Here is a 26,922-nt window from a genome sequence, read left to right as displayed (position 1 = left end):
CGCGGTACACGTGGGCATGCGGGCACGCGGCCGCAGACACGTGCTGAAGGGACACACGTGTGCACACGGACACGGGACACGTGCCCACACACGTGCACACACAGGACATACATGTGCACACACACGTGTACAAACGGGATATGTGCACACACATGACATACATGTGCACACACACGTCTACATACAGGACATACATGTGCACACATACGTGTACACACATGACGCGTGCAGACACACGTGCCCACAGGACACATGTGCACACACACGTGTACACACAGGACATACATGTGCGCGCACACACGTGCACACACACACACGTGCACGCACACACACGTGCACGCACACACACGTGCACACACACACACACGTGCACACACACGTGCACACACACACACGTGCACACACAGGACATACATGTGCACACACAGGACATACGTGTGCACACACACATGTACACACAGGACACATGCGCACACACAGGACACGTGCACACACACACACGTGCACGCACACACACGTGCACACACACACACGTGCACACGCACACACACACGTGCACACGCGCACACACACACACACACACGTGCACACACACACACGTGCACACACACACACGTGCACGCACACACACACACACGTGCACACACACACACACACGTGCACACACACGTGCAAGGAGGGCCGCAAGGACGCCCCCGGCCCCGCACCCCCCAGGACTCAGCACCGGCCCCATTCAACCGAGTTTATTCCTGTACCGGGGGGGGGGGTCCGGGAGCAGCCGCCGGTGCCGGAGCCATCATTGCCCCCCCCGCTGTGCTCACACCCGGAGCTGCACCCGAGGGGACCCCGACTCCCGGCGCATCCGGTTGTAGCCATGGGGCTGAGCAGCACAGCCCGAGGTTCCCCATGATGGGGGGCAGAGAACGGCCCCAAACCACCCCGGGGCTCTCCTCCCTGCCCGTCCCAGGTCCAGCAGCGAGCGGAGGCCTCCGGGTGCCCTAACGGAGCGCAGGGAAGCGGCTCAGGGAGCAGGGAACCCCCCATGGCCCCGGGTCCGTCCCGTCAGGGCCGGCTCAGGAGATGTCGCTGCCGAAGACCTCGAGGACGAGCGGCGTGAGCTGCATGCTGTGCTGCGGCTGGAACGACAGGCACCGGTACTGCCGCGAGTGCTCCTCGTTGAGGCTCCGCAGGTCCGCCAGCTTCTGGATCATCTTGGCATAGAGCAGGCGGCTGCCGGGCAGGGGGTGTCGGCACCGGATGTAGCTCTGCAGCACCTCCGAGAGCCGGTCCTGGAGCGACTCCACCAGCGCAGGGTCCTGCACGCCCGGACGGTCTGTGGGGACGGGGCTGCGGTGATGGGGGAGCCGCGGACAGCGGAGGGTGGGGGAACACCGGACCCGTAAGGGATGGGGGGTGTTATGGGGGTGTTATGGGGACACTGAACCCCATAAGGGATGGGTGGTGTTATGGGGACAGCACTGAACCCATAAGGGATGGGTGATGTTATGGGGGTGTTATGGGGACATTGAACCCCATAAGGGATGGGTGGTGTTATGGGGACACTGAACCCCATAAGGGATGGGTGGTGTTATGGGGGTGTTATGGGGACACTGAACCCATAAGGGATAGGTGGTGTTATGGGGGTGTTATGGGGACACTGAAGCCATAAGGGATGGGTGGTGTTATGGAGACACTGAACCCATAAGGGATGGGTGGTGTTATGGGGACACTGAACCCCATAAGGGATGGGTGGTGTTATGGAGACACTGAATCCATAAGGGATGGGTGGTGTTATGGAGACACTGAACCCATAAGGGATGGGTGGTGTTATGGGGACACTGAACCCCATAAGGGATGAGTGGTGTTATGGGGACACTGAACCTGTAAGGGATGGGTGGTGTTATGGGGACAGCACTGAACCCTGTAAGGGATGGGTGGTGTTATGGGGACATTGAACCCCATAAGGGATGAGTGGTGTTATGGGGACACTGAACCCGTAAGGGATGGGTGGTGTTATGGGGACAGCACTGAACCCTGTAAGGGATGGGTGGTGTTATGGGGTGTTATGGGGACATTGAACCCCATAAGGGATGGGTGGTGTTATGGGGACAGCACTGAACCCATAAGGGATGGGTGGTGTTATGGGGACACTGAACCCCATAAGGGATGGGTGGTGTTATGGGGACACTGAAGCCATAAGGGATGGGTGGTGTTATGGAGACACTGAACCCATAAGGGATGGGTGGTGTTATGGGGACACTGAACCCCATAAGGGATGGGTGGTGTTATGGGGACATTGAACCCATAAGGGATGGGTGGTGTTATGGGGACAACACTGAACCCCATAAGGGATGGGTGGTGTTATGGGGACAACACTGAACCCCATAAGGGATGGGTGTGCTCCTACCTGGGGACAGGATGCAGATGGCCATGAGGAGCACGTGCTCCTCCTCATGAAGGTTCAGCTTCTTCAGGCCCACCTGGAATTTGATGAGCGGCTCCAGCAGGTCCATGTTGTGGCCAGCTGGGAAGAGAACGGACCCTTTAGCACAGCCCAATGGGGATCAGGCTCCCCCAGTGCTGAGGGATGTGTGTGGAGCCATTGGGGATGCAGGGGATGTGGGGCTGGTGCTGGGATGGGGATGCTGGGACAGCCCCGAGCGCCTGGTACCGCAGCCTGGAGCACATCCCTGCTCCATGGGGGATGCTCCTCATCCCACAGCCCTCACCTTGGGTCACGTCGCTGACCCGGTACTTGAAGTCGGCGCTGCCGCAGGTCCAGGACATGTCCTCGAGGGTGAAGGACTGGTTGGAGCGCAGCATGATCACCTCGATGGCGCTGGACTTGAGCAGCACGATCTGGTCCTCTGCAGCCAGGTCCCTGTGTGGGGGACATGGAGGTGAGGCCTCGGTGAGCCCATGGAGCCGGAGCCATGGGATGGGTTGGGATGAAGGGAGCGTCAAGCGCATCCAGGGACCCCTTGCGCTGGAGCAGGATGCTCCGAGCCCCTGTGTCCAACCTGGCCCTGCCAGGGATGGAGCATCCAAACCTTCTCCATTCACGGCCTCACCTGAAGCCCGGGATCATTTTGGCGAAGCCGATGACCTTCTGGATGCTGTAGCTGACCAGGTCAGCCAAGTGTGGGAGCATGGAGAGCTGGGAGAAGTCTGTGCTCATGGAGGAGGTGTCGTCGTTCTCATCCAGGACCAGCTCCGACAGCATCTGCGGCTCCACAGGCTCTGCGGGAGGACATGGTAGGGATGATGATAGGGATGATGGGAATGGTGCCCATCCTGCAGCAGGACACAGGGAATGGGGCCAGGAGCATCCCTGTGCCCGCAGCATCCGGGTGATGGAGCTGCCCGCAGGGGAGCAGCCCCAGGAGCATCCTTGAGTGCAGTGAGCTCCTGGGGGTCCGGATGGGTGCAATGGGGTGAAGCTGCTGCCCCATCACCTGCGGGGGGTACCTGGGAACGCGCTGAAGGCATCGGGGCCAAAGAGGTCGCTGGGGTCCTCTGCCAGGTCCTGGGTGAGGATGGGGGGGCCCTGCACTGTCCCCTTGGGGCCAGGGCTGCTCCTGACGGGCGGCTGGAAGGGGGAGCAGGATGTGAAGGGGGGCACGGGGGGGATCCTGCCCCTCTGCTCTGTGGGACCCCCTAAAGCACTGGGGGCAGCTCTGGTGTCCCCAGGTAAGGATATGGAGGTGCTGGAGCAAGGGCAGGGGAGGCCATGGGGATGCTCCGGAGCAGCTCCCATAGGAGCCAGGATGATGACATTGGGGCTGGAGCAGGGAAGGTGCATGGGGAGCTCAGAGCAGCTGAAGGGGGATACAGGGATGCTGGGGAGGGACCTGCATCAGGGACTGGAGCGATGGGATGAGGGGTGATGGGTTCAGACTGGAACAGGGGGAGCTCAGGTTGGAGATAAGGAAGTTCCTCCCTGGGAGGATGCTGGGACACTGGGATGGGCTGAATGGAGAAGGTTTGGATGCTCCATCCCATCAAGGCCAGGTTGGACACAGGGATTGGAGCATCCTGCTCTAGTGGAAGGGGTCCCTGGAGCCGGATTGGAGCTGGGTGAGCTTTAAGCTCCCTTCATCCCATCCCATTCCATGCAGAGCAGGGCTGATGGAGCACTTTGCTATGGCTCATTCCTGGGCTCTGTGACCTCCCCCCCAAGAGGTGAAGGGTTTTTGGTGCATGTGGCTATTCCCACACCCAGGAATGGGCCTGGAATGGCCTGGACGCACCCGGAACTTGGTGAAGTCGGCATAGGTTGGGTCGTAGGTCTTGCGATGAGCCTCGAGCAGGACGTCAATGACCTTCTGCTGCTCCTCCGAGAGCCGAGGCTTGAGGCTCTCCCTGAGAGCCTCCTCCTCCTTGCGCTTGAGGATCAGCTCCCGCTTGCGCTGCACCTCCTCGTCCGTCAGGATGACTGCAGGGAGCAGGATGAGGTGCTCAGCACCCACAGCATCCCCATCACCCGCTCCCATGGCCCCATCCTGCTCCCATGGCCCCATCCTGCTCCCGTCCTGCCAGCCCAACCACAGCCCCACGGGTGCAGGGAGGTCACATCCGCACTGTTTGTGCTGTGCTCCCAGGTGGAAGGGATGCGGATCCCGCAGGATGGGGCCAGTGGGTTCATCCTGCTCCATTGCCCCACAGCGGATGGAGCCGTGAGGCTGCAGTGCTGATAACCCAGGGGCTGCATCGTCAGGAGCCTCCTCCCAGGGCTGGGTGTTTATGGCCCTGTTCCTAGTGACAGGGCCCCAAGGGCAATACATGAGAGGGGTAAAAGGAGTTTAAAGACCTCAGCAGCCCTATGGGGCCGGGAGGGAAGCAGCAGGGACCCAATGGATCCCTTGGACACCGCTCCCATCCCAGTGCCGGTCCCACCTTGGCACCAGTGCTCCTTAACCCACCCCCAGCACCAGCACCCATCCCTCAAGGTGCTCTGCACCCTTCGCCCATCATCAGAGACAGCCCCATGTGTGTGGGGGCAGTGGGGCCATGGGAATGGGGCCGGGGGCAAGGAACGTTCCTGGCCCTGCTCCTGCTCCCCCCTTTGCCAGAGGCCTTTTTCCAAGGTGATCTCAAACCTGCACAAGCTCAGCAGGGACTTGGAGGAATGGGAATAACCGAAGGGTTGTGTCCGGGATTGGGACATGGTAGGGGCGGCTGCGTGGGGAGGGAGGGATGGGGAGGGAAGGGAGGGATAGGGAGGGAAGGGAAGGATGGGGAAGGAAGGGAAGTATGGGGAGGGAAGAGAAAGATGGGGAAGGAAGGGAGGGATGGGGAGGGATAGGGAAGGATGGGGAGTGAAGGGAAGGATAGGGAGGGATGGGGAGGGAAGGGAGGGATGGGGAGGGAAGGGAAGGATGGGGAGGGAAGGGAAGGATAGGGAGGGATGGGGAGGGAAGGGAAGGATAGGGAGGGATGGGGAGGGAAGGGAGGGATGGGGAAGCAAGGGAAGGATGGGGAAGGAAGGGAGGGATGGGGAGGGAAGGGAAGGATGGGGAGAGAAGGGAGGGATGGGGAAGGAATGGAAGGATGGGAAGGGAAGGGAGGGATGGGGAGGGAAGGGGAGGGAAGAAAAGGATGGGGAGGGATGGGGAGGGAAGTGGGGGTTTTGCCCTCTCCCATCCCAGTTCTCATTACAGAAGGACGGGAGCACTGCATGGACGCTGCCCATTGCATCCCTGCCTGTCTCAGGGGGGAACGAGCCGCTCAGCGCCTGCCCTTGAGCTCCCGGCGCTTCCCAAGCCTCGGAGCGCTGCGGCCGCAGGCTCCTGGCACCGGCGGCGACGTGGCCGGTGCCTGTGGGCTGCCCTGGCCCCACATCCATGCGGAGACCGGATCATCCTCCCATCGCTCCCAGACAGAGCCCGGTCCCTGTGCAGACACCGCAGGGAGCAGGGGAAGCCGCGGCCGGCACCGGGGGGTGAGGATGCGGGTTGGGGGGGGTGATGAGGAGCATCCTTGTGCCAAACAGCAGCCAGAATCCAGAGCAGGACAAGGCAACGGGAACGGCTTTAACCGGGGCTGGAGCAGGGCGAGCATCAAGGGTACGGGCAGCAGAAACCATAGTGATTATGGGGTTCCAAGCACATCCATGGCAAGCAGCACCCCAAGAGAGCACAGGGCACCCAAAGGGAATCCGCTCCCATCGGCAGCCGAAGCCGCATTCCCAAAGGCTCCGGCTCCGGCTCCCCTGCACCCATAGGGAGCGGAAACCCACAAGTATTTGCTAACGTGGCTCCGGGGGGAAGCCAGGCTTGCGGTGGGGCTGCAAACCCTGCTCCAGCCCCCGGCTATGGCCAGAACCTCACTGCCCTCCGGCTCCCACCTCCAGCGGCCCCAGGGCTCTTGCTCTGCATCAATGCACACACACACAGGGTCCCTTTGCCTTTGGCACCTCCCTGACCAGCACCGGCTGCCCCCAGCCCATCCCCGCAGCCTCTGGTCCATGGCCCTGGCGCTGGGGAAGGGATCATGGAGGTGATGGCTGAGAGCATCCAAGCACCCCCATGCTGCAGGGTCTGCACCAGAGCCTTCATCCTCCTCCTCTTCATCCCCATCCCACACTCCTGCTCTGGACCATTCGGATCCCATCAGCAGAGGGCTCAGACTGAGGGCTCCTCATTGCCTTCCAGGGCAGCCTGGGGAAGGCACAACCCCCCCTAAGCCTTCAAAAACCCTGATTCAACCTAAAAATAACAGCAGGACACCTCGGCCCTCATTTACCAGCAGCAAAGTCCACGGGAAGCTATTTTTAGGCTCCTTAGGTTAGGATGGGCTTGCTCAACCGCTGCTGGTTGGATGGAGGGGCCACTTACACATTAACTCCTGCACGCGCATCCTGGAGCCGGCGGCTTCCCGGTTTTCCAGCCTTTCCGGGTCATTTCCCAGAGCAGATCAATGCATTCCCCTTGTTAGCAACGGCTGCACCAAGCAGGGCTCATTGACCATGGCCTCGATCACCCAATACAGATATAGGGAGCCATGAGGTTCCCATTGAGCCTTCCCCTCTCCAGGCTGAACCCCCCTGGTCCCTCAGCCCTTCCCCATCACATTTGGGGTCCAGGTCCTGCTCCAGCTCCTCCTGGAATGAGGAGCCCCGAGCTGGACACAAGTGCTCTATTCCATGCTCTTTGTCTTCCTGCCTATGGCTGCTATGGAAAAGAATGAGCTCCAAGGAGAAGAGCAGAGATCTGCTCACTCTTTGGGACCATTGGAAATCCAGGCTGTAAACTGGGATTTCCTGGAGGCCTCAGTGCTCTGCTTGCACCCTGGGACACGGGAGCTGTTTGCCTCCATCTCCCACATATCCAGGTCCATCCATCATTCCCGGTGACCTCCTGTTTGCAGCGGCTCCGAGCTGCTCAGTGGTTGGAAGCCTCCATGGACACCAGGCTCACCCAGGGGAAGCTGCCAAAGCCATTGCCTTCTAAAGGCTGCTTATCTGCAGATATACTTGAAGAGAGCCAATATTTGGAGCCCATTAAAGTGTGTTTGGATTGGGCTAAAAGCCACTTTACCCCCCCGGGGTATTGACTGGAGCCGCTGCCGTGCACGTGGATGGAGGGAGGGATGGAGGGAGGGATGCATGGATGGAGGGAGGGATGGAGGGAGGGATGGAGGGAGGGATGCATGGATGGAGGGAGGGATGGAGGGAGGGATGGAGGGAGGGATGCATGGATGGATGGAGGGATGGAGGGAGGGATGCATGGATGGATGGAGGGATGCATGGATGGATGGATGGATGGATGGATGGAGGGATGGAGGGAGGGATGGAGGGAGGGATGGAGGGAGGGATGCATGGAAGAGGAGCCCAGAGAGGCTGTGGCTGAGCCAACCTGGGGCAGCTCCATCAGCTCCCCTGCTGGGATGCAGGCAGGAGCATCCGGAGCTGGGTTGGATGAGGACAGAGGTGGGATGGGAGGATGCTCACTCGGTGTAACCGGGAGTTAATCCCGAACAGCTCCGGATGCTCCCATGGAGCCGATGCCCTCTCACCCACTGCAGCCTCAACCATTAAACAGGCTCCTCTTAATCATTACCCACCATATCCCCTGCCCTTTGCATCCCCTTTGGATCCTTGCAGGGCTCCCGAGTGCTGTTGAATGGGAAGGGAAAGGAGGGCCTGGAGCCGGGATGCTCCCATAGGATACTCCATACTCACACTCTTTCATCATGCCGATGTCCACGCAGCGCTTCAGCCGGCAGGCCTGGCAGTGCCGCCGGTTGTCCTTGGTGATCCTGCAGTCCCCATTGAAGGGGCAGGTGAACATGGCTTTCCTCTTCATGCTCCTCCTGGAGAGAATGGGAACAGAAACCATCCCAGCTCAGACCAGCACCAGACCAGTACCAGACCAGCACCAGACCAGTACCAGACCAGTGCAAGAGCAGCAGGAGGAGATGCCAAGCACTAATCCAGCTCTCTGGGCAGCAAACCTCTATGAGGATGCTGGCAGCATCCCCGAGGTGCTCAGCTCAGCTGGGTGCCTGACAGGACCAAGCTGCAGGGGCTGAACCTGGCTGTGTGCATCCATGGGGATGCTCTTAGAGGTCCAGGCATTGCTGGAGAGCAGGGAAAGGAGAACTCCTGGTGTCCTCAGCATCCAAAGGACCTGGAGCTGTTGGAACAAGTCCAGAGGAGGCCACGAGGATGCTCAGGGGCTGGAGCAGCTCCTGTATGGAGCCAGGCTGAGAAAGCTGGGGCTCTTCAGCCTGGAGAAGCTGCATGGAGACTTCAGAGCAGCTTCCAGTATCTGAAGGGGGCTATAGGGATGCTGGGGATGGACTCTTCATTAGGGACTGCAGTGACAGGACAAGGGGTAACGGGTTCAAAGTGAAACAGGGGAGGTTTAGATTGGATCTAAGGAGGAAGTTCTTTCCTGTGAGGGTGCTGAGGCACTGGAATGGGTTGCCCAGGGAGGTTGTGAATGCTCCATCCCTGGCAGTGTTCAAGGCCAGGCTGGATGAAGCCTTGGGTGATGTGGTTCAGTGTGAGGTGTCCCTGCCCATGACAGGGGTTGGAGCTGGATGAGCTCCAGGTCCTTTCCAACCCACCCAATTCCATGATTCCATAAGGCCACAGCCTCGGGGCTCAGCCTGGGGTTAAGGGAACAGGTACTTTGAAGGGCACGAGGAGGGAGGAAGCATTGGACATGAACCCCTATGAGCAGCAGGGGAAGCAGCCTTGAGAGCCTGCCCTTGCTGGGAGGACTGGTGCACGCTGGGAGCCGGCCTCAAGGGGAACACCGCAGACCATAATAACCCAGCCCGTGCCACGTTAACCCCACTGCCACAGGGGCTGTCAGCGCTCCAAGGACAAAGGGTCATGGGCAGAGCTCGAGGGAAGGCTCCGGCAGTGGGGTCGGTGCTGGAGCATCCTGCCTGCTGCCCGCTAATGACAGGTTACAGGCAGCGAGGGCTGCGGCGCCGGAGCCGGAGCCTTGACAGCCATCGGCAATAGGAGCTCCTCTGTCCTCGACACAGGGTCCTATGGGGCACAGGGAGGTGGCTGGGAGGGGAATGAGGCCTGGGTGCCTGCAGGCTGTGGGGCCAGGGGTGCTCGCAGGGGTGGATGCAGCAGGGAGCAGGCAGGACAGGGAGGATGCAGGCACCGAGTCAGTGCTGTTCTATTGCATCCCAACTGGATGGGGTTGGAAAGGGCCCCAAAGCTCATCCAGCTCCATAGGGATACCTTCCACCGGAGCACCTTGCTCCTGTGTCCAACCTGTCCTTGAGCACTGCCAGGGATGGGGCAGCCACAGCTTCTCCATTCCACATCCCAACACCCTCATAGGGAAGAGCTTCCCCATATCCCATTGAACTCTTCCCTCTTCCCAAACTCCCCATCCCTGCATCCCTCATCCCAAGCCCCTCTCCATGTTCCCTGCAGCCCCTTCAGGCACTGGAGCTGCTCTCAGCTCTCACCTTCAGGAGCCCTCACATCATCCCCACAGCTCCAGGTCCCCCAGTGCTGGATGTGGGATGCAGGAGGATGAGGAGCATCCTGCAGCAGCAGCACTAAAACCCCTCTGTGGTGCTGAGCTGATGGTGCCAGGCCCCTGCTCCTCAGACACCATGGATGTGGCTATGGGGGCGATGGCCCAGGGGCCCCTCCAGCTCCAAGCCCATGCTTATGGGGTATAAATAGGTCCTGGGAGGCTGCACGCAGCAATTAGGAGCTATTTTAGGATGGAAGCTGTAAACAGAGGCTTCGCTCTCCCTTTACCTGAATGAAGGCATTCAATGGAGCTCCTATGGGATGGCAGAACCCTCGGGCACTGCCTTGCACTGAGCAGCCCCTGTTCCTCCCCACTGCTGGCCCTCCTTTGGGCTGGCAGGAACAGGGGCGCATCCAGACACCCCAAAACCCCTTGTCCCTATGAGTGCCCCTGGTTGTGAGCATGGGGGGCAGGCAGGAGGCTCCTGCCCCACTGCAGCGCTGGGAATGCACAAACAAGGCCTGGGGCAGGGAATGCTGTCCCGAGGTGAGGGCAGGGGCAGGCAGCCTGCGGCTGTGGTATGACAATTGCAGTCTGGGAACGCAGCGAGGTTGGTTCTGCTGCCCCAAAGGGGTCGGAGCTGCCCCGGTCCCAGCGGAGCAGGATCTGCCTCCAGGATATATTTACCAGGCTCCAACCCGACCATTTAGAGCTCATTGCGGAGGTAAAAATAGAGACATCCCTCCCTGCCCATGGGGAGCAGAGGCAGGGACAGCACCAGGCTCTGTGGGCTGAGAGCTCCATGGGGGCAGCATCCATCACCCACCGGTGCAGGCAGGAGTGGTCCATGGGGTGACAGAGCCCAGCTGGGCAGAGGGATGGGGACAGTGAGGATGCCAGAGCCTCCAGGCAGGAGCTTGGGCATTGCAGTGCCTGAAGGGGATGCAGGGAACCGGGAGAGGGGCTTGGGATGAGGATGCAGGGATGGGATGAGGAGTTTGGGAAGAGGGAAGAGTTCAATGGGATATGGGGAAGCTCTTCCCCATGAGGGTGTTGGGATGTGGAATGGAGAAGCTGTGGCTGCCCCATCCCTGGCAGTGCTCAAGGACACAGGGATTGGAGCATCCTGCTCCATGGGAAGGGGTCCCTGGAGCTGGATTGGGGTTGGAGTTGGATTCACGGGATGAGGAGGGATCATTCCAGCACCAAGGCTGCAGCAGAACCACCTCATCCAGGGGGCACAACCCCTCTGGGGTGGGATCATCCCATTACTGCCCTATGCCAGCCAAGTCAATGCCCCCTTGCCCTGAAGTCTCTTTAGAGGCCCTGGGGAGCTGCTCTGAACACTAAAGCCAAGGGCTGGGAAGGGATGCAGGGATGGAGACAGGAGGGATGCAGGGATGGAGACGGGAGGGATGCAGGGATGGAGATGGGAGGGATGCAGGGATGGAGACGGGAGGGATGCAGGGATGGAGACGGGAGGGATGCAGGGATGGAGACGGGAGGGATGCAGGGATGGAGACGGGAAAGGGTTCGGAGCACCGGGAGCAGCTCTGCCGTTAACACCCAGCACCAAGGCACCCCTGGTGAAACTGGAGATGCTGTGGATGCTGCAGGGAAGCGGCTGAGGGTAAATCCCTCAGGATTAGCTCCTTTGTGAGGGCTCCAGAGCCAAGAGCACAGCTCCAGGAGCGGCCCCTGTTGCCATTGGCACCGTCAGCAACCATCGGTGCCTCCTGCCTGCCTGGGCACCCATGAACTGTCCCTGGATGCTCCCTCCCAACCGGGTTCATGTCCTGCAGCTGCTCCCAAAGGAAAGCAGCACCAAAGGGATATCAGCATCAGGAGTGGTCCAGGGGCACAGGCTGAGAGGTGGAAGCCAGAGATGCACTGAGCACATCTCAGTGCAGTGACAGGACAAGGGGTAATGGGTTGAGACTTAAACAGGGGAGGTTTAGATTGGATCTAAGGAGGAAGTTCTTTCCTGTGAGGGTGCTGAGGCACTGGAATGGGTTGCCCAGGGAGGTTGTGAATGCTCCATCCCTGGCAGTGTTCAAGGCCAGGTTGGACAGAGCCTTGGGTGCCCTGGTTCAGTGTGAGGTGTCCCTGCCCATGGATGAGCTCCAGCTCCTTTCCAACCCAAACTGTTCTATGATGGGGATCCCAACCCATTTCCCATAGCAGAGGGCACCAGGAGCTCGTGAGCTCTCCAGCATCGGAGGTGCCGGGAGCAGCACCGGAGGCTCCAGTGATGGAGGCAGCCCCACGCTCACCTGAAGAAGCCCTTGCAGCCCTCGCAGGTCATGGCATTGAAGTGGAAGCCGGTGGCTTTGTCCCCACAGACCCCACAGATCCGGGGCACGTTCCGGTCGCTGTCGGCAGTGGGCTCGGGCAGGGAGGTGCTGGCAGCCGCAGGCTCCGGCGCTGCAGGGGCAGAGGCTCCGTTACTGCCATGGCCCCCCCAGCCCCAGTGACAGCAGAGCCCTGCCAGGAGGGACCTGTCCTGGGCCTGCACTGGCTTCGGGAAGGGAAACTGCAGGGATCCCATTGCCCCCATGTCCCCATTGCCTCCATGTCCCCATTGCCTCCATGTCCCATTACCTCCATGTCCCCATTACCTCCATGTCCCATTACCTCCATGTCCCCATTACCTCCATGTTCCTATGTTCCATGTCTCTATGTTCTCATTGCCTCCATATCCCAATGTTCCATGTCTCCATGTCCCTATGTTCCCTTTGCCTCCATGTCCCTACGTTCTATGTCTCTGTGTTCTCATCACCTCCATGTTTCCTATGTTCCATGTCTCTATGTTCCCACGGCCTCCATGTCCCAATGTTCCATGTCCCTATGTTCCCATTACCTCCATGTCCCTATGTACCATGTCCCTATGTCCCCATTACCTCCATGTCCCTATGTTCCATGTCCCTATGTTCCCATTACCTCCATGTCCCTATGTTCCATGTCTCCATGTTCCCATTGCCTCCATGTCCCAATGTTCCATGTCTCCATGTCCCTATGTACCATGTCCCTATGTCCCCATTACCTCCATGTCCCTATGTTCCATGTCCCTATGTCCCCATTACCTCCATGTCCCTATGTTCCATGTCTCCATGTTCCCATTGCCTCCATGTCCCTATGTTCCCTTTGCCTCCATGTCCCTATGTATATCCCTATGCATGTCCCTATGCAGAGCACACAGAGGACCTGAAGCCAGTGAGTGACGGCCCTGGAGCACCTGGGATGTGAGATCCCAGAACAGCTCCTGGAGTTTCCTCTGCACAGCACCTGAAACGTCTCAGAGGCAACAATCCTGGTGCCGTTAGACAGGAATCATGGAATGGGTTGGGTTGAAGGGACCTTAAAGCTCCTCCAGCCCCAATCCAGCTCCAGGGACCCCTTCCCATGGAGCAGTATGCTCCAATCCCTGTGTCCTTGAGCACTGCCAGGGATGGGGCAGCCACAGCTTCTCCATTCCACATCCCAACACCCTCATGGGGAAGAGCTTCCCCATATCCCATTGATCTCTTCCCTCTTCCCAAACTCCTCATCCCATCCCTGCATCCCTCATCCCAAGCCCCTCTCCAGGTTCCCTGCAGCCCCTTCAGGCACTGGAGCTGCTCTCAGCTCTCCCCTTCAGGACCCTTCTCTCCCCCAGGCTGCCGCAGAGCAGAGCTGCAGCATCCCCATGTCCTGGTCCTTTACATTCCTTGGATAAAGCCCCAGGAGGAGACAGACCCGGCCCCAAGGAGCAGGTCCCTGTGCAGAGGCCGTCGCTTACCTGGCTCAGGAAGATAGGCCATGTTCTGCTGGTGCAGCTCCCAGGAGCTCTGCAGCTGGGACATGGAGCCACCTGCATTGGAGACAGAGAGGACAGGGCTGAGCCAGCTCAGACCTTATCCCACTGAGGAGTCAGTGCAGAGCATCCACCTGCTGCAGCCCCTTTGGGATGGGGGCATCGGATGGGGTGATGTGGGGACACGCTGCCCGCTCCAGCCCTATGGGATGGGAGCATCACATGGGGTGATGTGGGGACACGCTGCCCGCTCCAGCCCCATGGGATGGGAGCATCGGATGGGGTGATGTGGGGACACGCTGCCCGCTCGGCCCCTTTGGGATGGGAGCATCGGATGGGGTGATGTGGGGACACGCTGCCCGCTCCAGCCCCATGGGATGGGAGCATGGGATGGGGTGATGTGGGGACACGCTGCCCGCTCCGGCCCCATCAGATGGGAGCATCGGATGGGGTGATGTGGGGACACGCTGCCCGCTCCAGCCCTATGGGATGGGAGCATCGGATGGGGTGATGTGGGGACACGTTGCCCGCTCCAGCCCCATGGGATGGGAGCATCGGGATGGGGTGATGTGGGGACACGCTGCCCTCTCCAGCCCCATGGGATGGGAGCATCGGATGGGGTGATGTGGGGACACGCTGTCCGCTCGGGTACCACTTGTGCACTTCCCACGCAGCCCTGAGCACTGTTGCTAAGGCAGCTGAGGTGGATGCAGCTGGCCCAGGCTAGGGCACAGGAAGGGCAGGAGACAGCGAGAGCTGTGGGGCTGGTGCTGTTCCCCTGCCTCACTCTTTCCTATGGGGTTAACTGCCCATGGGGCTGCAGCAGTGGGGGCAGCGCTGAATGGGGCTGGTGCAGAGCAGCAGTGATGCTCAAAGTCCTCACTGCTGCCCAGTGAAGGGGGATACAGGGATGCTGGGGAGGGACCTGCATCAGGGACTGGAGCGATGGGATGAGGGGTGATGGGTTCAGACTGGAACAGGGGGAGCTCATGTTGGAGACAAGGGAGTTCCTCCCTGTGAGGATGCTGGGACACTGGGATGGGCTGAATGGAGAAGGTTTGGATGCTCCATCCCATCAAGGCCAGGTTGGACACAGGGACTTGGAGCATCCTGCTCCAGTGGAAGGGGTCCCTGCCTGTGGCAGTGGTTGGAGCTAGAGAAGGTCCCTTCATCCCAGCCCATCCCATGACACAGCCATCCTGATGCACCATTGATGCTTCTCCAGGGCTTTGTCCTGCTCCCTGCTCCCCCAAAACCATCCCAGGACCATACCTGGGGCTGCCACCACCTCCAGCATCACAAGACAGGATGGGAAAGCAGGCACTGATGGCACCCAGGCAATGCCCCCCTTGCCCCCATCCATCTCAATGCCCACCCATGGGGTGGGATGGTCACAGCTGCTCAGGAGCCACAGGGCGCCTGTGCCAGATGTGATTCCCACACGGATGACGGGCACAGCTTCCACCTCCGACTTCTTGGAAAGCTTTACTCAGCCCATAATGGAAGTGACGTCCGTGCACGTGGGAGTTTCCCTCCACCCCCATCGGCTCGTTCATCAAACCTGACATTTCCCCATCACCCCATGGAAGGGGCAAAGCAACCGGTGCTGGAGGCACCGCAAAGGGCACCCGAGGCAGAGCTGCCGACAGCAGTGACCCCATTGTCACCGCAGGGTTTCCATCACCTCATCCAGCCCCAGGCACCAGATCCATGCAGAGGGCAGGAAACGTCAGGCACCAGATCCATACATAGGGCAGGAAACGTCAGGTACCAGATCCATGCATAGGGCAGGAAACGTCAGGCACCAGATCCATGCATAGGGCAGGAAACGTCAGGCACAAGATCCATGCATAGGGCAGGAAACATCAGGTACCAGATCCATACATAGGGCAGGAAACATCAGGCACCAGATCCATGCATAGGGCAGGAAACATCAGGTACCAGATCCATGCATAGGGCAGGAAACGTCAGGTGCCAGATCCATACATAGGGCAGGAAACGTCAGGCACCAGATCCATGCATAGGGCAGGAAACATCAGGCTCCAGCTGATGCCAGGGGGGTTTGCATGGAGCAGAGCTCAAAGAGCCACAGGATGCTGGGATCGTGATGAGCATCCCTGCGCTGGGATGCGGTTGGTGATGGAGCAGCACAGGAGGCACCGGGGCAGGGATGAACACACATGGGAAGAGCTCAGCCTTAAAGCTCATCCATCCCCAAGCCCTGCCATGAACAGGGACCCCATTCCCTGGAGCAGCTCACTCCAAGGTTGGACCTGGATGAGCTTTCAGGTCCCTTCTGACCCAAAGCACCCCATGGTTCTGTGGTGCAGTGGGGACAGAGCCCCCAGCAAGCAGCATCCTCAGAGCCACACTGGGGGTGCTCAGCAGAGCAGGATGCTACAGCCCAGCTGCCTACAACCCAGAGCACCTACAACCTCCTGGCAGCTGTTCACAACCTGGTGCAAGTCAGCTCACACCCCCATTCCTCCATGGATGTGATCAGATCCAAGCCCTCCTGCAGCCTCTGCCACCACCCCCGGGCCAGCAACACCTCAGCATCATAATCCCTATCCCAAAGAGCTGGGACACTCCCTGTCTGCAACCCACAGGGCACTGCAATGAGGAGGCTCCTGCTGTGGGACAGACAAAGAGATGCAGGTACTGGAACATAGAGGGTCAGAGAGACTTGATCCCTGAGGAATGGGGACGGAACAGGGACGGAACAGGGACGGAACAGGGACGGAACAGGGACGGAACAGGGACGGAACAGGGATAGAACAGGGACAGAACAGGGATAGAACAGGGACGGGGGTTAGCAAGCCCAGGGGCACACTGAACCCAGTTACAGCCCCAGTGCTTCCAGTGAGGAGCAGACATTGGAGCAGCACCTCGCTGCAGCACTGAGACAGCCAGAGCAGGCTGGGGCTGCCCCACATCCCTGCACCCCAGCATCACAGAGCACCTTTGCCATCAGCAAGGGAAGGCAGGAGGGATGCACAGCGAGCCCCAAACCCCAGGGTTGGGGTTCCAGGGTCATCACACAGCAAGTCCTCCCATGGCTCTGTCTGGCACCAGCCTGGCTCCGGCTGTGCCCTCGTTCCCAAGCGATGGCCTCATCCCAGCACACATCCTCAGACCAACCTGATGCAAGCGCTGGCAGACACTGAGCCAGGTCCCGACGCTGTTTGCCAATGGGGATGAGCAAACCTGGCTCAACCCCACCCGGGGCCATTGGCATTGATCAGATCCATACCAGAGAGGGGTGCTGAGCTCCAGCGGTGCAGGAGCACCCACAGACTCCACCCCTGCTCCAAGGGGCCAGTGCAGCAGCAGGGGCAGGAGCTGGACTGAAATGCAGCCACTTCAATGGGGGGGGAAGGACCTGGGAGCACCAGGGCACAGGAATGGGGAAGGGTGGAGCATCCTCAGCATTGACTCATGGGCTCCCTATGCAGGGTTTGCAATAGAGAACCCCTGCTCTGGAGCCCTTCCTCCTCATTTGGAATCCCTCTTCTGGGCTAAACCAGCTCCTAAAGAGCACTGATCACAAGCAAAGGGTCCTGAATCGCTTCTGAGGTCACATAAAGGAGCATCCACATCTGCAGCACAGACTCATGTAGAGATTCAGAGCCCCCCGAACCATTCTGAGAGTAAAACCTGATCAAACCAAGCTCGGAGCTAAGGGGAACAGTTCCAAAGCTCTGCTCTTGTGGCCTTGGATGGCAAAGAAAGCATTGAACTCACAGCCTGACATGGAGCAAAGCATCACACCTGACATGGGGATCAGCATCCATCACCGCATCAACTGCAGGGCAGGGGCTGGGTTTGGGTCAATCGGACCAAACCAATCCCGACTCATTCCCATTGACCCCCCATGCTTCCCGGATGGGCTCCAATCACTGCAGCCTTCTCCAGAGCCTGAACCCACGGGTGCTGCAGCATCGGTGCCAATCCCACTGCTGAGCCCTGGCACCAGCAGGAAGGGGATGGCTCAGCCCTGGAGTTCCCAGGAAAGCAGGAGCCGGTTCACGGGAAGGCTCCAACCACATCCAACTTCCCCTTGAGTCATGGAAGCAGGAGTGAGGCTCCAAAGCCCTGTCTGGATTGATGGGAAGCTCCAGCTGCAGGGAGCATCTGAGCTCCCATCCCTGCACTGCAGCTCCGGATGCTGCTGATGGCTCCATCATCCCTGCCCTGAGAGGGACCGGGCACAGGATGAGACCCCCCCAGGGCTGGCTCTGCTGCTCCCTGCGGGCTGGGGGAGCTCAGCCCGGTCCCGAGATGCTCGGGAGCTCCATAAGGATCTGACAACGGAACCCAGAGACCAAACCAAGCCTGGAGGGACCCACAGCACCCCCCGAGGAGCCGAGGCCGCTGCGGGCAGCAGAGCTCTGCTCTGGGGGGTTCCAGCCCCACATCGGGCTCTGCATCGGGCACACGGGGGCTGCACCATCAGCACCAGATGGCTCTGCCCCCCCCGGCCCCAGTGTTATCCCCAGCAGCGCACGTCGCAGCCGTCCCCACATTCCCAGTCCTTATCTGCCATTTCTCCAATGGAAAATCTCCGGCTCAGTCACCGTCATTCCCAGCCCGGTGCGGCTGCACCATCTGCGCCAGGTAACGTGGGGCACGGCCGGGCCAAGGGGAACGTTCTGCTTGGAGGGCTCAGGAACAGCCACGGTTTCCATAGAGGCTTCCCGAGCGTCACCTGAACCCTTCCGAGATCCCAATCACCCCCTTTGAACCCCGTGCGAGCTTCGCCTGTGCCTTTGTTTCCCAATCGCTAATTCCAGGGTAAAGCAGGGCAGGAATCTGTCCTCTCCTGTTGAAAAGCAGCAGGAAAGGCCAAGGGGAAGGAGCTGCCCCTGCTCCCGGATTGCGACATCCCTGCAAACAGGTTCCTGCCAGGAGCACGAATCCCTGCAGTGCTCTCTGCAATGGGACAAATCCCATCGGGAATGCCGCAGGGCTCTGATGCTGGAGCCCCCACGGAGCAGGGCTGCTGGAGATGGGAGAACCGGAGCGGGCTGAGCTGCAAACCAGCACCGGAGGCTGCATGCACCCTACTGAGGATGTGCTGGAGCTTGGCTGAAGAGGAGCTTGAGCCTTCATCCCTGACCAAGGGCACTGATGGGGACTGAGCCCCTTTCAGGGCTGGTACCGCTCCCGTGGCTCTGGGATGTGGGAGCAGCTCCTCCTTGCAGGGCAAGTCCAGAATCCAAGGTCTCCAGGCTCTCCAAGGCACTGCTTGTGGGGCAAATGGGGCCCTTGTGAGGCACCGGCCGCTCAGTGGCCTTTGAAGCAATAAACTCATTTGTGGAGATCCCAGCAGATAGAGGCCAACAACTGCACCATTCCCAGCAGGAAAGGCCTGGTGGAGGTGTCCAGCACCCAGCCCTATACACAAACCCATCCCATGGCATCAAACCCCAGTCCTAGCAGGGGAAAAGCAGTTTTAAAGCCCCTTGCATCCATCAGCTCTCCCATGCAGCCACATTGGCTCCTGAACAGGGCATTTAATGGGGAAAAGCATCGGCAAGGGGGAAAGCTGCAGCTGAGACAAGGACAAGGAGCTGCTCCATGGATTCCAGACCCCAAATCAACCCAGGGACACAAGCCTTGAGCAGCCCTCCCTCCAAGCCCTGCATCCCTGCTGCGTTCAGAGCCATGTGGCTTCCCCCCAAGCCTGCTTCCAGGAATGGGGCATTGCAGTGGGAAGCGAGTGCCATTAAGGCCTCTTGGGAAGGAGGAAAGGAATCGAGCTCCCAATACAGAGCACAACAGGGCTGAGTCCCATCGCTGGCTTCAGGTGGGAGGTTACAGCCATGGGAGCTGTCAGGGCCCTGACATCAGTGCATCCCTGGAGCATCAATGGGAGATTCCCAGTTTATGGAAAAGCCTGAGCCAGGGCATCTCCAAGCCAGGAATATGTGCATGGAGGCAGCTGCAAGGGATACAGGGGAATAGCCCCAGGATGGAGCAGGGCCTTGTGCCCAGGCTCAGCTTGCTGGACCCATGTCTTCTCCTGCATCCCTTAGGCTAAGCCTTCACTTTCCTGCCTCCCACCTCCCCCCCAGGCTGAGGTCCTGTCCCTGAGCTCCAGCATTCCCAGCCTGGTGTTTCCTCAGAGCAGAGCAGTGATTTCCCAGCAGATCCCTATCACCTGATGCAAGAAAACAGCAGCCAGAGGTTGAGAGAGGCCAAAGCACCAGGGGAGGGGGAACAGAGCAAGGGGAAACCCAGCAGTGAGACACACCAAAGAGGACACCCCCAGGTCAGCTCTGCCAGCCCAGGGCAGTGGGTACCTGCAGACCTGGGCATCGGGTACCAGGTACCTGCATCCCCAGGGCATCGGGTACCTGCAGACCTGGGCATCAGGTACCAGGTACCTGCATCCCCAGGGCATCGGGTACCTGCAGCCTGGGGATGGTGCAGGGAGGAGCTGGCTCCTGGCTCTCTGCTCCTCCTGCCCATCCAGACGAGCACCCAGGTATGCTCAGAGCCAGCACAGCCCCAGTGCTTGATGCCAGGGCAGAGCCATACCCTGCCCCAGACCCTGCTCCAGACAGCACTGGTGAACAGGGTTAAACCCTTCCCCTCCAGCAAGGGATCTGCTTCCTGCTCCCATCGAGGATCCACAGCTATATCCCATTCCCCACATCATTCCCACCTTCTGCCTGCCCCAGAGCAAAGGACACTGATGCCTGGGGGCAGACAGAGCAATGCCACATCCTGAGCTTGACTGCAGCACCTGCAGAGGAGCCCACCAAGCACCATCCCTGCCCTGCCAGCAGCATCACTGCCATGAGAGCTCCGATCCCACCTCATCCTTCTCCCTGCCAAGCTGTGGGGCAGGGATCCCACACCCAGGGACGTTCTGTCACTTGAAACCCTCTCATCCGTGGCAGGTAAAGCAAACAGGAGGGACCTGTTCCCTGTGTGCAGTGCTCTGCTGCAGACACAGCATCTCCTATGGTGAGGTTGTATTTGGCAGCCCAACCACTGCCAACAGGGACTGTAGGAGGCCATGGAGAAACAGGTTCCTCTGTGACCAGCGCTGTGCATCCCCCCATGTCCGAGCACAGAGCCGGGATGCTTGGGAACCAACAGCCTCTCCATGAGTGCCAGGAGGAGACACCTGAGCCTCAGCAATGGGGCACAGCCAGGAACAGGAACTGCCTGCACCAGGTGCCAGGACAACAGGGAACAGGGAAGCAACGAGCCAGGATTGCTGGGTTGAGAAGGGCTCTGCTCCTTAAAGGAGCAGTCTCCAAAGCAGGATGGAGCAGCCTGGATGAGGGCTCAGGTGCTGGGCGCAAGGAGCTCCCCATGACCCAGAACCCCCCCAGTGTGGGGCTGCACCCCCAGAGCGTGAGGGAGGGGATCCTGCCCCTCTGCTGAGGGAAGGGGAGAGCTGAGAGCAGCTCCAGAGTCTGCAGGGAACCGGGAGAGGGGCTTGGGATGAGGGATGCAGGGATGGGATGAGGAGTTTGGGAAGAGGGAAGAGTTCAATGGGATATGGGGAAGCTCTTCCCTATGGGGGTGTTGGGATGTGGAATGGAGAAGCTGTGGCTGCCCCATCCCTGGCAGTGCTCAAGGACACAGGGATTGGAGCATCCTGCTCCATGGGAAGGGGTCCCTGGAGCTGGACTGGGGCTGGAGGAGCTTTAAGGCCCCTTCCACCCAACCCAGGCTGGTTCCAGGATCCCAGCTCAGGCGCAGGAAGGGATCAGCATCACCTCCACCTTCAGCATGAGCCAAGCTATGGAAATAAACCCTCCTTAAGAGCAGGACCAAGCTAAAACACTGGGAATATGCAGATTGAGAAGTGTTTCCGAGCCCCCATTCCCAGGGCATCGCACGTGGCAGCCGCTGCTCCCCATCCCTTTGGGACACAAAGGTGAATAACCCAGCCCTGAGCAAGGCCACTGCGTGCTCTGCAGAGCCAAACAGGTCTAAAGAGAACCCTCCCTTGTATCTTATCTGCTTCCTGGTCCCATTTATGGAGCTCCCAGGGCTTATTTATAAGGAACCCTCCATGTCAGCACTATCCACGTCCCTGCTGCAGGGGACTGAAGCTCAGGACCCATCACCTCAGGCTTCTTGAATGGGAGCACCCATGGAGCAGAGCACCACAGCCTGGCATTGGGCAACTGGAACAGCACCCACACACTGGGCACCCAGCCTGCAGCCATCGGGGTGCAAGGGCACAGAGCAAAGGAGAGCGTGGGCTTCATGGCAAATCCTTAGGGAAGGGTGGGCTGTTCCAAGAGACAGGCATCAAGGACACCCTTCCCAATGCAGCACCTCCACCAGCTCCCACCTGGAACTGGGAATGGAAGCCAAGAGTCCCTCACTGGTGCTCAGAGGTCACCGGCCTGGGGCAGACGGGTTGGGCGCTGCTGGCAATGAGGAAACTGCTTTCAGATCAGCAGATAAAGGGTCCGGGTATTGGTTTCCAGCACTTTTGCCCCCAGTTTCCATTTGTCAGCGGCAAAGCTGCACTCCACGTGTGCGGTTCCCCTGATCCCACTGCGAGCCCTGCAGATAAGGATGCTGTGATTCAGCAAACACTGAAACAGGCACCAGTGGGAACACTGCCACGTCGGTCTCCACTGCAGCAGGGGACCCTTTCCCCAGCCACCTCCTGCCTGGAAGCTCCATTAAAGCCTTCAGGAGCCTCCGACCTTCCTTATCTCCTGGACTTTTGCTCCCCTCAGTGCTCGTGCTCCTCACACCCTGCTTTAACCACCCTTCCTCAGGCACACAGCCGGTCCCTATGGGCTCCCAGCCCAGCACTGGGCCACAGCTCCTGCTCACAACCGGGTACCATCAACTGGAAGCACCTACAACCATCAGCTGGTCCAGCCCCGCTTCACCTGCATCTTCAGTTGTCCTCCTGTACCATGGGTACAGCTTCAGAGCCCAAGCCCCACACAGAGCCCCAAGCAGAGGGATGCTTCACCCCAAGAACCCTGTATTAACTCAACAGGAAGCTGTAGCTCTATGGACTTATTTTAAGCAGCAGTTTCATTTGCATCATTCTCCTTTTGGGGTTATTGAACCCTCACCTTCACAAAGCTGCCCCACATTGACCCCACTGCCTCTCGCCCCACGCAGGGCTGCACACCCCATGCTCACCATCACCATGAGGAGGGGAATTTGGGTCTCCTGAGGCACTTTCACCCTATGGGAGGGGAGAGAACCAGCCCCAGAAACCACTTTCCCCTCGGCTGCTCGCCCGTCTCCCTGCCCGGTGACACACAATGAGTGTGAGCCCCGGTTGTGCAAGCCCCACAGCACAGCTCCCAATCCCTCCCCTGCACCTCTTACCCAAGAGACGTACCCAGGAGCTCACCCCAAGTGGGGGGAGCCGCCCCCTCGTAGCTATGGTTAGGAAAGAGCTGGGATCCGGATGGATCCCGTGTTCCCAGCACCTCCAGCTGTGAGGATGCAGACGCTTCCCCCCCTCCATGGCTGCTGTACCCAGCCCTGAGGGAAGCTGCTGCAGGCAGGAGCTGCACAGCACCAGACCCCAACCCACCGATGGGACAGCATCACTCAGCGGCCACCTGCACCACAGCCAAGGATTCACATCCCTTACATCCAAGATTCCCATCCCTTACATCCAAGATTCCCATTCAAACACAGGCAAATCCCACTGCCTGCAGGATGCTTCCCAACGGGACCCCCAGCTGCATCCCCTGACACGGGCATAGGGGGTCCATCAGTGCCCACAGAACAGCCCCATACACGTCCGGATGCCCCCATCCGTGGCTATAATCAGCCTGAGGAAGTTGATGCTGGAGCCATCAGACCTTACCCTGCACCCAGATGCTCATCTGCTTCCTCTTGCAGCTGATGGGGACCCGCACCAGATACTCATTGATACCTTCCTCACCCTCAGACCCAGCACAGACACAACTGCCCCTAAGCAGGACCGATCCCGGCCCCTGGATGCTCCAGCATTCCCACTTTGTGAGCAGGTTAAAGATTGGCCGGGACAGGGAAGCAGCCTCCTCCGCAGTTATCCATTACACGGGAGCAGCAGGGAGACGATCCAGTTATTTTGCCTTAAGTACATGGGGATTTGGGCAACAAACACCTCGTGGATGCCTGACCCCAGGCACATTCCTGCCCGATGAAAAACCCGTTTCCGTGCTTCGTGCCCTTGTTATTCCACAGCCCATTGCGCGATCCCGCACCCGATCTGATTGCAGACAGGCAGGTATCAGGCAGACATCTGCCTGTGCCTCCCGCACCTGACCAGCCTTCCTCCTCCTCCTCCTCCCCGTCTATGATGCTGCCCAAGCCATGCAATGCCAGGGGCTCCCAGAGCCGCTCCACCTCAGCCTGCTGCCGGGTTTTATCCCATCGCTTCCAGTTAAACCCTTCCACAGAGCCCATGGGCAGCCAGCAGCTTCCAGCCCCATCTCCTGGGGTTTGGGGTTGGTCTGGAGACAGCCGAAGGGGTTTTCCCCAGCTCACAACCCCAGTCCCTCCCTGCTCCAGTCGGGAGCGCTGCTCCAAGGCAGCCTCAGGGGCCACAGAGCAGAATAGGACCCAAGCCTGGCACCCTTTAGGAGGGGACACGCGTGGCCCCGACGTGCTGGGGCTCCTTTAAGCGGGCGCTGAGGACGGTGACTCAGTGCCCCGCATGGGAGGAGAGCTCAGAACCAGGCGCTTCTCAGGAAACCCAGCTTCGGAGGAAGCCTCCAATGCTGCAGCCTCCAGCCCGGCCTGAAGGAGGGGGATAAAGAGGAAGGAGCCGCTCCCCCCATGGAGCGGGCACCCCGGTCCGGTCCGCACCACCCATCCCCGGTCCCCCCCCGGCTCCCTTTGGGTGCTGAGGGTCAGGCAGGACCACGGAGCCCTCCGCACGTAGGAGCTGCAGGAAGAGCCTTGGTACCTTCGTTTCCTTCGCGTTGGGACTCGCAAGACGCTTCCGACACCGGGATCGTTCCCAAACGGAGGAGAAGCCACTGGGAAGCACAGAGCAGGGCAGTTATTGCCGGCCCCCCCCCCTAACCCCCCCCGCTTCCGAAAGGACTCGGTTGGGAGATTAATGATCAGCTGCAAAGTGCCCTTAAACTTAACCAGGAACTTCCCTGCACCAGAAACCAGCCCGAGGGCAAGAACCAGGCTGGAAACCCCAACAGCGCCCAGGTAACCCCCAGCTTCAGAGCCCCCACAGAGGGTGCGGGGAGCTCAGATAGGGACACACAGGGATGGGAGATGGGGAGAGGGGAGAGGGGTGTCCTCCTGTGATAGGGGAATGGAGCTAAAGGGAGGGGCACAACCCAACGTGGGGTACATGACTGCACCCCCAGCTGCAGGCTGAACACCACTCTGCACCCAGCAAGGGGGGGTCAGACCTGAGACTGGGCAGCATTGAGGGGACCTGACACCTCAAAAGCAGGAGTCACCCCACAACTCGGAGGCTGAGGGGGACGGGAATGAACCCAACCCATAGGGAACCCAAACTTTTAGAGGGGAAGCCATTAACAGCCATAAGACCCCCCTTATCAGAGAGGAGACACTGGACACTACAAGGTCTCACATAGGATCCCCAGTCTGGGGGGGCCTACAGAGCATTGAAGTGCCCTGGCTTATACAGAAGCCCCAAACCAGGATAGGGAACACAGAGAGCCCCGTGCCCAGGTGGAACCCAAACGAGGGAGCACCCAGAGCACCGGGGGAGCCCCAGCACCCCCAAACCTCCACGGAGTTCAGCGGCCCCCCACGCAGCAGGGAGAAGGCACCGGGCACCCGAAGTGACCCAAACCCTGCTCCCCACGGCTACAGCCGCCCCCCAGCCACCCCCGGAGCCGCTGCCGCCCGCAGTGAGTCCCGTGTGGGTGCCTCCATCACCAGCACCGCCCCCGTGGGTGCCCCCATCCCGGACCCGGTACCCGCACACCCGAACCCGGTACCCGCACAACCGGACCCGGTGCCCGCACACCCGGACCCGGTACCCCCGGACCCGGTACATCCGGTACCTGCGCTCCCGTAGCCGCCGCTCCCCTTCGGGCCGCCCGCGGCCGCCTTTTGACGGGAACCGGCCGGCTCGGAGCCCCGCCCCTTACCGAAACCACGCCCCCTGCACGCCACGCCCCCTCCCCACCCCCGCCAATGCCAGCGCGGCATAGTCTAGGCTCCGCCCACCAGCACCATATAAGGCTCGGGGTGGGTTAAACCCCGCCCCTTGGGGGCGTGGCCAGGGCTGGCGGGACCGCGCACGTGTGCTCTTCCCGGCTTAGGGACCCCAGGGCAGAGCCCAGCTCCTGCCCCGCTCCCATTGCTTGTGGGGAGCCCCATGGGGAGCTGCGGGCGGCTCTTGGGGTGCAGCTGCCCCCCCCCCAGCACCTTTGGGTGTCCCCAGCACCTTTGGGTGTCCCAGCACCCTGCTCTGGTGCCTGGGCAGCACAGGCATTGCACGGCTCCATCCCCGGAGCTGTTCCGCTTCCCTGCCGCATTCCCAGGTAACAGCGCCCTGCGGCTCGCCACATCCAGCAACTCGCAAAGCCCAGGCTCGTCTCCTTCCTCTCTGAGCTGCCTCCGCACACGTCTGGTTACAGCCTGGAGACAGCTCCTGTGTTGTGCTGATGCTTAGATCAGATTAAGGGCAGAGGCAGAGCTGATTCATCCATCCCCTGCCTGCAGACTGCGGGCAGCAGCATCCACGAGGGCCCCAGCGCTGCTCCATGGGTGCGTGACCACGGGTGGGCAGGTTCCTGACAGAGCCGTGGCTCCTTGAAGCCTCCGGGCTGCTCCGGTTGACCCTCGATGGGATGTGATGGGATGTGCTTCACATCCCATGCAAGGACTGACCTTGCAGGTCCTTGGACCTGGAACCCGCAGGAATCTCCCGTGGGATCTGGGACAATGGAACCAGGTCACAGATACCGACCTTGACCACCCAAGGTCCCGTTACCGGTGGCGTGAGTCAACCTTGAGCACGGGGGTTTGGGCTGAGCCGGTTCAGCCGGTGCTGCAACCCCAACCCAAAGCTGCTCCATCCATCACCCGCACACGTTTCACCCCCAGCATGGAAAACTCAGTGTCTTTGGCAGATATGTCCCTTTCCATCCCCAAAACCGCATCTGGGGGGTAGGTGCCAATGGCACTGCCAGAAGTGCTGTGAGCCCCCGTGTGATGCTCTGGGGTTTACTG

General features: G+C 60.2%; 1 protein-coding gene across 1 annotated transcript; it reads right to left on the bottom strand.

The window, feature by feature from the left end:
* Positions 1-728: 728 nt before the first annotated feature.
* On the bottom strand, positions 729-25,805 carry VDR (vitamin D receptor). The gene is made up of 11 exons (XM_034071641.1): positions 25,749-25,805; positions 24,659-24,731; positions 13,735-13,806; positions 12,230-12,380; positions 8,183-8,313; positions 4,251-4,435; positions 3,469-3,589; positions 3,072-3,240; positions 2,730-2,881; positions 2,408-2,524; positions 729-1,333 (listed from the first exon to the last, which is right to left on the bottom strand). The coding sequence occupies exons 3-11, from the start codon at positions 13,796-13,798 to the stop codon at positions 1,074-1,076; spliced, it is 1,350 nt and encodes a 449-aa protein (XP_033927532.1). The 5' UTR covers positions 13,799-13,806; positions 24,659-24,731; positions 25,749-25,805; the 3' UTR covers positions 729-1,073.
* Positions 25,806-26,922: the final 1,117 nt, after the last annotated feature.

This window comes from Melopsittacus undulatus, chromosome 21, assembly GCF_012275295.1.
Source record: "Melopsittacus undulatus isolate bMelUnd1 chromosome 21, bMelUnd1.mat.Z, whole genome shotgun sequence".
NCBI classification, from domain to species: Eukaryota; Metazoa; Chordata; class Aves; order Psittaciformes; family Psittaculidae; genus Melopsittacus; species Melopsittacus undulatus.
Note: the sequence above shows the minus strand (reverse complement) of the source record. Positions and strands in the feature narration are given on the sequence as shown.

What these genes read in the sequence shown, in the direction of transcription:
- VDR (XM_034071641.1), bottom strand. Translation starts at nt 13,798, where the DNA reads ATGTCCCAGCTGCAGAGCTCCTGGGAGCTGCACCAGCAGAACATGGCC. An exon ending in GGCTGCAAGGGCTTCTTCAG is followed by an intron (nt 8,314 to 12,229) that starts GTGAGCGTGGGG and finishes CATTCTCTCCAG; the next exon opens with GAGGAGCATGAAGAGGAAAG. An exon ending in CATCTGCATCCTGTCCCCAG is followed by an intron (nt 1,334 to 2,407) that starts GTAGGAGCACAC and finishes CCGTCCCCACAG; the next exon opens with ACCGTCCGGGCGTGCAGGAC.